We start from the raw sequence: 12,318 nt of genomic DNA on the forward strand, positions 1-12,318 counted from the left end.
TGGTACCCTGATGCATGACCGCACTCACATCGCGCCTGCCAATGTCACAGCCTGTCTTATCATTAAACTTCATCCATTTTCTCTTTCTTCTCCTGTCCTATTAATGAATATTTAAATTTACACTATTGAAACATCAAATTCATTACGCTGTAAAAGTCAATTACTTAAAAACATATTTTATTAATGCACGTTCTTTTTTATCAAAGCTTAATCCAAAGCATATCAGTAGACTTGTAGCGTATACTGATCTAGCACTTGCTACACTTCATTAAAATTGTATCTATTACCAAATTATATCATTACGGGCAATTACGAATTCATGATAGGTGGTTCAAGGTGGTGCGAACTGCGCCGCCTACATGTCCTTGCCCCTTCCTTTCATGACTTAACGACTTCGTTAATGTCGAAACTTCAGAGAAACTTTGTTTTAATATGCAAGTTTACTTCAACGTACATTATTAATCGTGATTTGTCCGCAATTTCATGCTTGCTTGTATATCGCAATAATGATTATTCATTACACCTGTTGTGAACTCTTTAAATATTAATATCTTTGAATACCGTTTTATGTTTTTAAAATGAGACTAATTTGTAGATACATACATACATCAACAAGGAAAAGAACATATCGATAAAAGAAGTGAGCAATAATAGAAAACCTAATTAAAATTAAATTTTTTTCATTTCATTGTATTGAAAAATCTATTTTTGTTTTTTCTTAGGTTTCCAACATATTCATAGTCTTAATAAACATTTAATAATTGGCAATTATTTATTTTGAAAAACTGTTATTTTGTAGGCTTTTGCAGTTCTCGACTTGAATTACTAAAATCTGCAGCACACAGACCTTATGCGGAAAGTAATAGATCCTTTCCGTATCTACCTACTTACATTCAACCTCACTGAATTACAGATGCAAATACATTTAGAATCCTTGTCGGACGTATTCTAAACTTGTCCTTGATTTCGATATGATAACGGAGAAATAGAATTATCATTTTAATACATGGAAGCGTAAGAATTTATGTGATTACAACTCATAGGTTGGCAAATTCGTTATGCTTACAAACACGGATGTTTACTAGGATATGGCGCCGAAGCGTCAACTAACGCAGAAGGCGTCGCGGCACGTCGGCCTCGGTCGCCTATTTCAGACGCCTGTACGCACACTGTGCCTATCTCTTTATTACTTGAATATCAATCTCTACATTCCACGACTAATCTCGTCGTAATTAACCTTGTTACAACAAGTGAGTAATCTCAACAAAGAATATTATATTCACTAGATATAAAATATAAAAATAAATTAAACGTTTTATTGGAATTTTATTTAAAAAAGTTTTTCTCTTTCGGTTCATTTGATTCGGAAATATGTTATTTGGTTAGACCCGCTACACGCGTTCACTGTCACTGTACAATTCAACTATACAGTTAAAATTGACGGTTTATAGGCAAAACTGATTACTGTACAGTTTAACCGACAGTCCAAATTTTGTCTATTCATGTAGGAGTTATCTGATCAGTTAAAAGTGAACGTATGAAGCGGGCTTTAGGAGGATGATATGATTAACTAAGATACCCCACAATCCACATTAATAGACTCCAATACTGCTATTGATCATCACCATGATTGCTTGAGTAAGATTAAAAGAGCTAGTAAATAAATATCTGTGCTAGTAATAAAATATAAACGGCAAAATGTTACCGCAACGAAATGTAAAGTAAAATGTTCCCAGATGTATTTATGTGAGCTAGGTAAGTTGTATGCGGTGTCCTTGCACGAGATAAAGGCAAAGCTGTTATTCGGGGAATGTCGGCAGCTGGAGCGCGCGGCGGTCGCGGCCGCGCGCCGCCCTTGACCTGCACCGCTTCCGCTGCACCGCCCGCCCACGCTCCCGCTCTATACAAATACTTGATTTAGCTCTTCATTTCAGTAAATAAAAGAATAGAAAATGAGCAGCCTCAGGGCAAATCAAAGTTTCCATTGTCTGCGCTGACTATTGCTAGAAAAAAATTGTTCTGTATAACAATTGTTTGCTATTTTAATATCTGACTGGAAGGTCAGTCGGATGTAGACTAACGGCTATTATAATACATTTTGCCAAGAGTCAAGTGCAAGCCGTGTCCGCGTAATACAACACGCGGAAATAGTTCTATTTTGAACCAGTTCAATTGTACATATTGTACCGGCTCACTTCACTGCTACATGCGCGAGAGTAGCAAAGTTAAATGTTAATTCATTTGATGTGCCTAAATATAATTTCGCAACATTATACAATTTGCTATTGGAGTAAGAATGACGAAAGAAAACACTCGAGTTATTCCTGGCAATGGTTTGAAAACATTTAGGTGACTAATATCTATTTATATTAGTTTTTGTATAGGGAAATATGGGTCAATTTCGTAATTTGACGTATCTACGCCTTTGAAATTAGACATAATTACGACGCACTCTTTGGAATCTTTATCCGTTTGATGGTAATGAACGTGAGTCCTGTTGGATCTCCGCCAGCGCTGCTTATACGTTATGAAGAGTAACGACTCGTTGGTACACGAGCAGCAAATTATCCAAGTTAAAGTGACAGCGCGTAGTATTTCGAGCGGTTTATTTTTCAGCGTGACGTTATTATCCGCTGAGAGCGCGGGCTGCGACTCGTCACTGTCGCACGACAGCTTCATATTGCACGTCGCAAGTCGCACGTCTCACGTCGCCAGACAAATTCCACCGCTGACAAAATGTCGACCTACTTTACTCCATTTCATCAAATTATATAATATATTTTTGGCAAGTATAAAGTAATTTTTAAACTTTCTTTCACACTTCATTTTTGAAATGAAATAAGTTATGTTTCACAATAAATCAGCTGCACGAAATATACATTGTTTCAATGTCGAAATAAATCGAAATGCTGTAAAGTATTTTGTTTATTCCATCTAAATGTTAACTTGTTCAATTTATTTTAGTACTAAAATGATTTTCAGCTTGTTTTTCAATAGATTGTTTTATTAGATTACCTGATACATCTTATTCAAGGAAAATGGTTTCTGCATGATTTAAATTAACGTAATAAATTGTGGTAATACATTAAACCACAATGTTGTATCAGTGCAACTTGTGTAAGTGTTATCAACTGGTGTTATGGCAATATAAATGAATAGCATAATATAATCTGAAGATAACTTTTATTATTGTAAGACACCACGAACACGGATAACAAAATTTTATAACATTACCGTAACAAAATGTTCCTGTTTTCTTTATAAAAATGGAACACCAATTGCGGTTGTTGCTTTAAGCTAAACATTCGCGGCCTTTCTACTGCGCCTACGTAAAAACATTTCTTAGCAAATTTTATAGAACTATGTCAGTGTGGTCGTGATTTGGACATTAAAGAACTTATCAAACGGCGTGCAAATAGGCCGAACCGTCAATGCGTATTCATCTTGCGGATAGTATTTTGAACGTGTTTGCGGCTGTTTCGTGATGTTCTGCGAGGAATTCGGAACATTATAAAAACGTCGCCGACGAAATCTCTTGACATTGTATTACTATCGCCGCGCCGCCGTACGGCACACTTTTGTCCTTGAGACCAGATATTTACATATTTCGCCATCGCTGTTTTGAAACACGACAAGCGCTTCTTCTTTATCTTTTATTTTAATTACCTTCAAACTATAACATCTTTAGTTTTAGCGTATATGTATCCCGCCAATATAAACAAATTCAGTGTATATGCCGATTTGATTTCTAGATACAAAACCGATAACCAATCTGAGATACGTAAAGTTTCGTATATGTTTACGATAAGCCGCGTTTAAGAACATGATCGGTCTTACATAACGCCTCAGCGAACGACCTCTAAGAGAGGGTGGCTTGGCCAAGGGCGACTGAATCGATCCGATCTGCGGCAGCCTCCCTCCATCCCCGGAGCGGAGTTCTCTCGCGCGACAATCTCCTCTCCCTCTTTGTTCGGCAAACGTCGCTATCAGCTGCAAACAATCCTTCGAGCTCGTACAGAAATATGTATTGCATTGTAAATATGGAACCCGTCTTCTTGTCGATAATAATAAACAAACTAAGTCGTGCCTCATAAATAAGTTATAAACCTTGCATTGTTTTCGCATTCCGTTTCTACAATACTTACATATATGAATGCTACTAATGTTTTGCTGTGTTTTATTTTATGCAGACACGATATCCGTTTCAGTTAATAGTTACTTTTAAAGTTGAGAATTATTTACTCTCGTAACAAAGTTTATCCTGCAGTTATTGCGAAATGTTGCAATTTTGCTTGAGCAATGGGCCATGAAACCTGCACCGAGGTTAGTCGCTAGAAGTATGTATTTAATTCTACATTGCCCAAGACAAGTCATGAATTAAAAATGTAAAGTAAACTTATTTGTTTTAACAACTAAACCTAATTATCCTTAGCTTTGTGCTTGGTTTTGACAATACCTTTGTCTTTTAATTATCTTCGTAGAAGACTAATTATATGGGTTGTATTCTTTGTAAGGCTATACTTTTTATCTTTTAAAAGGAAAGGAGTAATTTGTCGAGATAAAATGTAGTGTTGGATGAAAAGTCGACAAAGATTGAGTTTTTAACCCACACTTTTATCTAGAAGTTTATTGAATGGCAAGACTTTGATAAAGAAACTGAGAAAGTTATTTATAAAACCGTACATAAGGGTTTTAGAACGTAAAGCTACATAATACATACAGTGATAGACATGAAACATGGTTCGTATGTTATTTGTTAGTGGTATGCGTAAATAATAGAATTCCATGCGAGAGCTTAAGAGGCGTCGGTCGCGGGCGCCGCAGATGAATGGGAATCGCGTGGCGCCCAGCCGGCAGACCGTCACTCTCCGCCTATCGACTATTAATAGACCCATCTGACTCGTTCCGCGACGCTTTTACTTCGCGTTAAAGTTTTACTACGTATACCGCACGCTCACTATGCGTAACAAATTTACTGAGAAATACTACATCAACGCTGTATCCGTATTGGACACTTACACGAAACCATAAGTATTTAGTATATAGAGTACTTAACGTATACATGTATTTTTTCATCTTTGTCCAAGGCATTAAAAGTAATATTAATGTATATAGTTACATCGTCCAAGAACTTGTTTGACGTGGAAGGAGACGGGATCAGTGGCCGTTTTAAATCCAATGCAATTATTGTCTGTACCGCCGTCGCCGGTACCAAAAATAGCCCTGATGAAGTCCCGTTGCCATATAAAGAAACTTGAGTGACAGCTCATGTGCTCGGTAACCGGGCATTAATTTTAAAATTTATTATATATCCCATGTATGGATACCTAGTACTTATATTCCATTTCAGTTTATGTTCGTCAAGGTCAACGGATATTTCCTTTTCCTATTTTGAAGAATTTTCCTCAATCTTTTGTAAGATTATCGCAGGCCAGTACGTGAGAGGATATTTGTTTTTTAGTAGGTTAAGGCTAAGCGTGGCATAATTAGATACGACATAAGTATATGAATATATTCATTTTAAGTACAAGATATTTATTACGAATAGTTTATGGTCATTTAAGTAACGTACATTACCGTGCACGTTTAACGTCAGTGACGTTATAAAGAAATCTGTCTTATTTTTTCAGAACCAAAGAAAGACAAATTGGAAAATGGTGGTGAACTTGTGAGGCCTGAGCGGCCGAACTCCTTGACGGCCGGGAAGCTGCCGAGACGAATATGTTATCAAGGAGATGGTGAGTAAAATATTTAGGCTTCTTACCCAAAATATACATAATGTAATTTATACTTTACAGCAGCTATCATCAAAAGATTTTTTTTTATATTGAATAAACCAATGCTGGGCCACAAACCGACTTTATAGTAAGTGGCTATGCGACCGAAGGATGGTACGCACTAGTTTAGTAAATACCTATTCACCCTATTCTTAAAGACACCCACGTTATTGCTGGCCGGAAACACTGACGCCGGCAACGTATTCCAATCCTTAAACGGGGTTTAAGTTAAATATATGAATAACATCGAAATCGACCAAAATCCACTAATTTCCGAAGTTTTGACGATCATTCAAATTATGGGTAACGTTTGCTTTGTGTACAAGTGCATGTGATGTGATTCATTGCATTGTGGAACGTTGCCAAAATAACCTCAACATCTAACTATTAAAGGAATGTTTCCTAAATATGTAAATATGTACTTTCTAAATGTCACGCTCCAAATGAATTATACAGCTGTTTAGACAATGAATAAATAATAAGAATTAGGGCCGTTATGTTGGTGGGTATTATTCAAAACACTCTTGAATTATAAAGAAGGGTCGCAAAGTTATTTCATGAAAATAAATGTTGTGTGCTTCAGGCAGAAAGTAAACCAGCCAACCTTATTTGTTCATTTCCGTAATATGGAGAGTTGTTTCTTTTAACCTTGTTAAAGTTTTGTCATATTTTCTATAGATAAAACTTTTAATAATTTTTAAGATAAGCTTGTATCTCAAAATTTCTTTATGTTCTCTCGAGGGCTTTCTTTTTTAGGTCTCTTCGCATTTGTAATTGAAATTTTTTGGTGATTGAATATTTTTTATGTTAAGGATAATACGATATCTCCCAACTTTGGTGAGGCTGTTATATTGCGTATCAAGAGGTAAAACAATAAAGTGGCTACAAATAATGCCCATGTAATCGATTAAATACTTTGACCATTGTGCTGTACCAAAATAGATGTAATTTTTATGAATGAATGAGATAAATTGTTCAAAACGTCAGTTGGACAAGGTCGCTTATAATTAATTATCATGTCCACCAGGGTCATGCGTATGACGAGGTTGACATTTGTAAGCGATGTGGTATGCAACCTTTGTGAATAAACACTAAGAGAAAACCTGATTCTGTTTAATTTGTCTATTACATAATATTGAAGTAATTCCTTTGTTACTGATTACTTGAACATAGACACCAAGTTTAGTACGCATGCTGCAATAAACCATAAACAACCAAAAAACTCTTAGCTGGCCCAAAAACTATGTCAATCAAATCCTCCATCGATCTTAACTTTTGTATCTTAATATACCTGGATATTAATTATTTCTGAATATATAGTACGGTATATTTTTGTCTTAGTGAGCGGATACGGCGGTGGAGGTGGGGTTGTGGGTGGGGGCATGGGCATGGAGGGTGACAACTCGCAGCTGATGCTGTCCGATCTCCCGGAGCCGCCCATCGCTGTGTCGGAGATCGGGCCCATCCCGCCGCCTCCCATGTTCAGCTCGCCCAGTCCTACGCGCCACCATCATCATCACCAGCACCAACACGCGCTCTCGCACCATCCTCTCTCTGACTGTGAGTAATAATCATTTATTATTTATTGTTCTGTAAACTTTATGGTGGCTTTTTGTACATGAAGCTACACACTATTTTGCATATCGAAGTTTTCCTATATCCACAGTGAATTCACTTGGCATGTATCTGCGAAAGACATGTGCAAACCACGAACAGCCATAAAGAATATTTTAATCTCTTGCATGTTTAAGCTTCAACAATTTGTACTGCGTTTTATAGCTAATGTAGAAAAGTTGTAAAACGAAGTAAGGTTAGAATAAAAAGGAAACTTAACGTATGTATCGTCTAGGTACTTTTCTATTTTGGAATACCTGCGCGATGTTTCGAGAAGTAATAACATGAATAATATAAGTATGAGTAAGAAGTAAGTTGGCAACGTGTTGCATGTCGCATGCATGCCATTAGGTATTCAATACAATAGTAATGTAATACTTTGAATACCAACATTACAGCAGAGATTACATTTTAATGCTATTGACATAAGTCTAGTCGCCTAGTGTTTACAAAGAGGATTCCAACGCTTAACAATTAGATTACATATATGGTATATTGGTGATGTTATTGTTGCTCTATAGGCAAACTCTATCTCAAGCTTTAAATAGATTTTTAGGCTTCCGTACCTCGAAAGGAAAAAATGGAACCCTTATAGGATCACTTTGTTGTCCGTCCGTCTGTCTGTCAAGGCCCTTTTCCTCAATAACGCGTGAGGGTATCAAGTTGGAATTTATTTTTAGTAGATAGTCTGTCTGTCTACACCTACATCAAAAGACGGGAAAATATGTTTTAAGTTACATACACATCAAAATAGAATAGTTTTTTTTTCGTTGTGAGAAAACAATACTCTGCAACTGGTTAACCAATGTGCCCTCGGCTGTGCGGCTGCAGTAATTACGAGGCTCAGTGAACGTTTTGTGCGAGACTCTGCTAATTAAACCATCATATTGGCTTTTGACGATGCAAATACTGCATACAAATAATGTAGGTACAGTATTTGTATCTTCAAAAGCTAATAGCTAAATGTGTATTTAATATTTAGTGTTCGAATATGCAAGACGAATATATGTCTAACCGTGGGTTTCGGAATCCAAAATCCTCGTTTAAAACATAATGTCATCTCTGTGTTGTCAAAGATAATGACAGTGATGACAATATGTTTTATTATTAAGACCAGGGAAATAATTGAGATAATATTTTGTATTGCACATAAAGACTTTAGACCTCATGTAAGATTAATAATATTTTTAGTTTTTATTGTAAAAGTTAATGCTTATTTTTATTCATTTGAATGAATGATGTCACCTCGGAATGTATACTCTGTACTCGTATAGTTTAAATTGGCAACGGACCTAATTACTTGCAATGTTTGTATGGCAGATGAATCATTTCATTTTGATTACGATCTATTAGTATCATGATTCGTCATTTCTCTGAAATATCTTCCTTGTTTTTGCTTTAAAAGAAAACATTGATTTATTTTCAGATTTGTTAAATATTTATACGATACGTACTTTGAAGTGAAATAAAACAATACAGCAACTCTCAGAATTAAATTGCCCGCGATGATACAAAGATCAATGTGCGTTCATTCAGAATTAATTCCATCATTTACATATATCATATATAAGTTGTATATGACAAGGTCAATGGAATATTATTTACGTACAACTAAATGGAAACTCGTTTATCTAAAACAAACAGAACTGGTGCCATATTTTTATAAAATAAATACAGAATATAAAACAAAAATATTGTTGTATTCATACCTTTTATAACTTTGAGTTAACATTTGTTTATGTAATATTATATAAGAATTATTTTATATATTTTAAAAATAAAACATCATTGAAATTATTTATAGTTATCACATATGAGTGGTTTCAAACTTCCTCAAATAATCTAGAAATTAAGTTCTGTCAGGCTATTTAATATTTTAAGGACCACTCAATATTCCCTTACTTCTCAACAGTGGACCACCTCACTTTATTTAGAGGACTGATATATAGTACATATCCACTACGACGTATTTAATTGTTACTCTTTGAAATTTAAGCGTATAATATAGCTATGCCCATTGTTAACTTCCAGCCGAAGAGGAGGACGATGTGGAGGAGGAGGAGGCGGAGTCGCTGGGCGCGGACACGTCACGCGTGGAGGAGATACCGCCCAAGGAGCCGTTGTTTAACGCCGTGCCGCTCAAGTCGGCGCTCAAGAAGCGGCCCGCGCCCGCCGCCTCGCCTCAAGGCACGCCGCAAGCAACGCCGCTCGCGCCGAGACAAGACCATCACCACGCAAGCTTCAAGTTAGTACCACATTCTTGAACCCTTATCCGTAATATCAGAATTCAAAGAAACATATACAGTTTGTTAGGAATTTGGTGGAATTTTTACCAGAAGAGTGACAACTACTCAAGTTCATTGTATGACAATAATTTTACTTATGTATTTAACAATTCTTTTATTGAATTTCCAATGCGAGATAATAGAAATTGATTGTATAATTTAAAAGTTATGAGCGGGCGAACACGTCATACATCCTTAAAAGGTCGTAACAAAGGAGTTACTGTGTAGGTGTAACAAAAATATTTCTATTTATATATATCTATAGTAGACTTATCCGTCACCACCTACGCATATAGAGGATCTTTAGAAAACCAGTTATTGCAAATCTATGATAGATGTACCGAGTTTCTTTATACGTGCGTAGGCAGTGATCGCAAGTTGGCCTTGCATACTTGTCAATTGTTCCTTACATGCCTCTCACCGACTTTGTATTCCAAAAGATTCCGTTTGCTATTCTAATCTATATTGAGATTGTTTTTGTCACGTTGGCAACATTGGTATGATAATGGTTATTACTATGTTTGTCTTTAACTAAGAAAAAAAGAAATGTTACCTACCTAAAAAGGTATTTATGCGAGACTGATAGTGAAATAATATCGTTCTAAGAAAAGTCATGTCTATTTTCTATGTTATTTTATTATTATGATGTGTTTATTTGTAATTTTAAAGATACTGTATGGTCGTAAAAAATATTTAAATTAAATTATTGTTACTAAAAAATGTCTTATATTCATGACAAGACAAGATTATATAAATTTTATGTAATCAGTATAAATATTATCGCACATGAAGCTTTAAATAACAGTAACAGTACTCTCTATTAACAAGTATTCATTTTAATATTAATTCATTGTTTTAAAAATGTAGAAAATTTGGCTATAATATAAATGTTTGTATAGAAGACATTGTAATCATCTGGGCTTGATAGTGAAATGTGTGCGTTTATTTTTACCATGCGCTGCCTAGCAGACGGCCGCCGCCCAAACCGAGGATCCGCATATGGTAACAGTCCCTCAAATATTGTCAATGTTGTTGAACACGCATCGCCCAGAGACCTCCCGACGGTCTGCTTGCCTTCAGCCCATGACCCATGACCCATGCATCGTACAGCGCACGCTTACGACGAACTAATTACAACCACCAACTAAAATCACTTACTACCTGCAATTCACAATGCAGGTGTACAATTCAAAGGCAATGATATGTTTACTAACTCACAAAATTAATCTATATAGAGTATCCGTTGCCGTACTGTGGTTGAGTGTAACAAGATAATGTTCACCTCTGCAAATGAATATACTGATCGTTTTGTATCTGACTCGACTGCTCTATATTGCTCTTAAATGTCGCTGTGTTGCATGCAATTGTTTTGTGCAGTGTGAATACAAAAATAAATGTTAGATGTATTTCTTAAATATAAAGTAAAAGTAGAATACGTTGTTCTCTCTATTTCCGTGAATTTCACTCATCGCTTGTAGTTAAAATGATTCGTTCCCGCAAATGGCGTGTTGCGATACGCCCCTCGCCCGTGGGCCGCACGACTGCGTCACGCACGTTCGCGCGACAAATGCAACCGAACAGATTTGTTTCCAATAAAACAAATGTACTAATGCCCCCTTTGCTCAGTGTACCCACTGTAATCGTAATAATGAATTAATTATAATAATTTTACTAAATATTTGATTGTCAACTTCCAAATCATGCTGCTTAAAAAATAGATTAAAGAAAAATATATTTTTATCCTATAGTTCTTTTCTTAGTAAGTCTTGATAAATTTGTGACGCATCAAAAGTCCATCGGTGCTGAGACTTCCCTAGTTCTTCTATGCATTTTGCCGTACATATGATGCATCAGTGTTATAACTGTCCAAATATAAACTTCATAGCAATGAATGCAACAACAATAGTCTAATTTTGCAAATAATGCACAAAAGATGTATTTGGAGTAATGCCGTTGTTAACTAATATGACATTGATGCACCGGATGTCCGATGTTGCTTATTTAACTGTAAAGACTTAGTTTGTACCATCATGTGAATGGGTAGTGTGTAAATTAGTGCCTGATTATGCAGCACGCGGCCCGTGCGTGTGGGTAACGCGGTGGAGAACAAGGAGAACGCGCGACCATGGGAGGGCGAGTACCGCGACGAGTACTCGAGCGAGTCGGAGCGCGTGGCCGCCAAGTTGGCGCGCAAGGAGAGTCTTAACATCAAGCTGGCGCTACGTCCCGACCGCCAGGAGCTCATTAACAGGTACGTTGACTAAAAAACCTTGCCTTCTTGACAGCTTTTACCAGCTATTATCGTCATTGATACATTGTGACTTCAAGAAAGTAAATAATTAATATGGCCTGTCTGAGACTCTTTAGGTAATATCAGAGTTGATCGCTGTTCTTAGCGGTTACAAGAACGATATTTGGTTGTGCACGGGTGTCATTACTCACTATTTACAATTGAGGTCGTAAGGTTTTTTAATAGTGGTTATAATAAAAGTGTTAAATTGCATTTTGTATGATTCTAACTGTTTTCATGATATCATGAAGGAGTATATAATCTTTATCAATATAACCACGCCGTTGTATCCCGATAGTAAATAGTAACACACGTGCGGTTGCGTAATTAATGGCGGTGTCACACCGCGCGC

The 12,318-nt window shown here is 36.3% G+C and overlaps 1 protein-coding gene across 6 annotated transcripts in view; it reads left to right on the top strand.

The window, feature by feature from the left end:
- The window catches only part of LOC106128381 (phosphatase and actin regulator 1), a 41,220-nt gene that overhangs the window by 25,300 nt on the left and 3,602 nt on the right, over positions 1-12,318 (top strand). For 4 of the 6 annotated variants that reach the window (XM_013326740.1, XM_013326746.1, XM_013326744.1 and 1 more), the window contains 5 exons: positions 5,631-5,738; positions 7,119-7,337; positions 9,423-9,636; positions 10,643-10,678; positions 11,748-11,927. In XM_013326740.1, the coding sequence (XP_013182194.1) occupies positions 5,631-5,738; positions 7,119-7,337; positions 9,423-9,636; positions 10,643-10,678; positions 11,748-11,927 (757 nt within the window). The remainder of the gene's footprint in view (positions 1-5,630; positions 5,739-7,118; positions 7,338-9,422; positions 9,637-10,642; positions 10,679-11,747; positions 11,928-12,318) is intronic. The other 2 variants (XM_013326741.1, XM_013326742.1) reach the window with 2 other exon arrangements.

The sequence above is a fragment of the Papilio xuthus genome, unplaced genomic scaffold (assembly GCF_000836235.2).
Source record: "Papilio xuthus unplaced genomic scaffold, Pxut_1.1 DF828780.1, whole genome shotgun sequence".
NCBI classification, from domain to species: domain Eukaryota; kingdom Metazoa; phylum Arthropoda; class Insecta; order Lepidoptera; family Papilionidae; genus Papilio; species Papilio xuthus.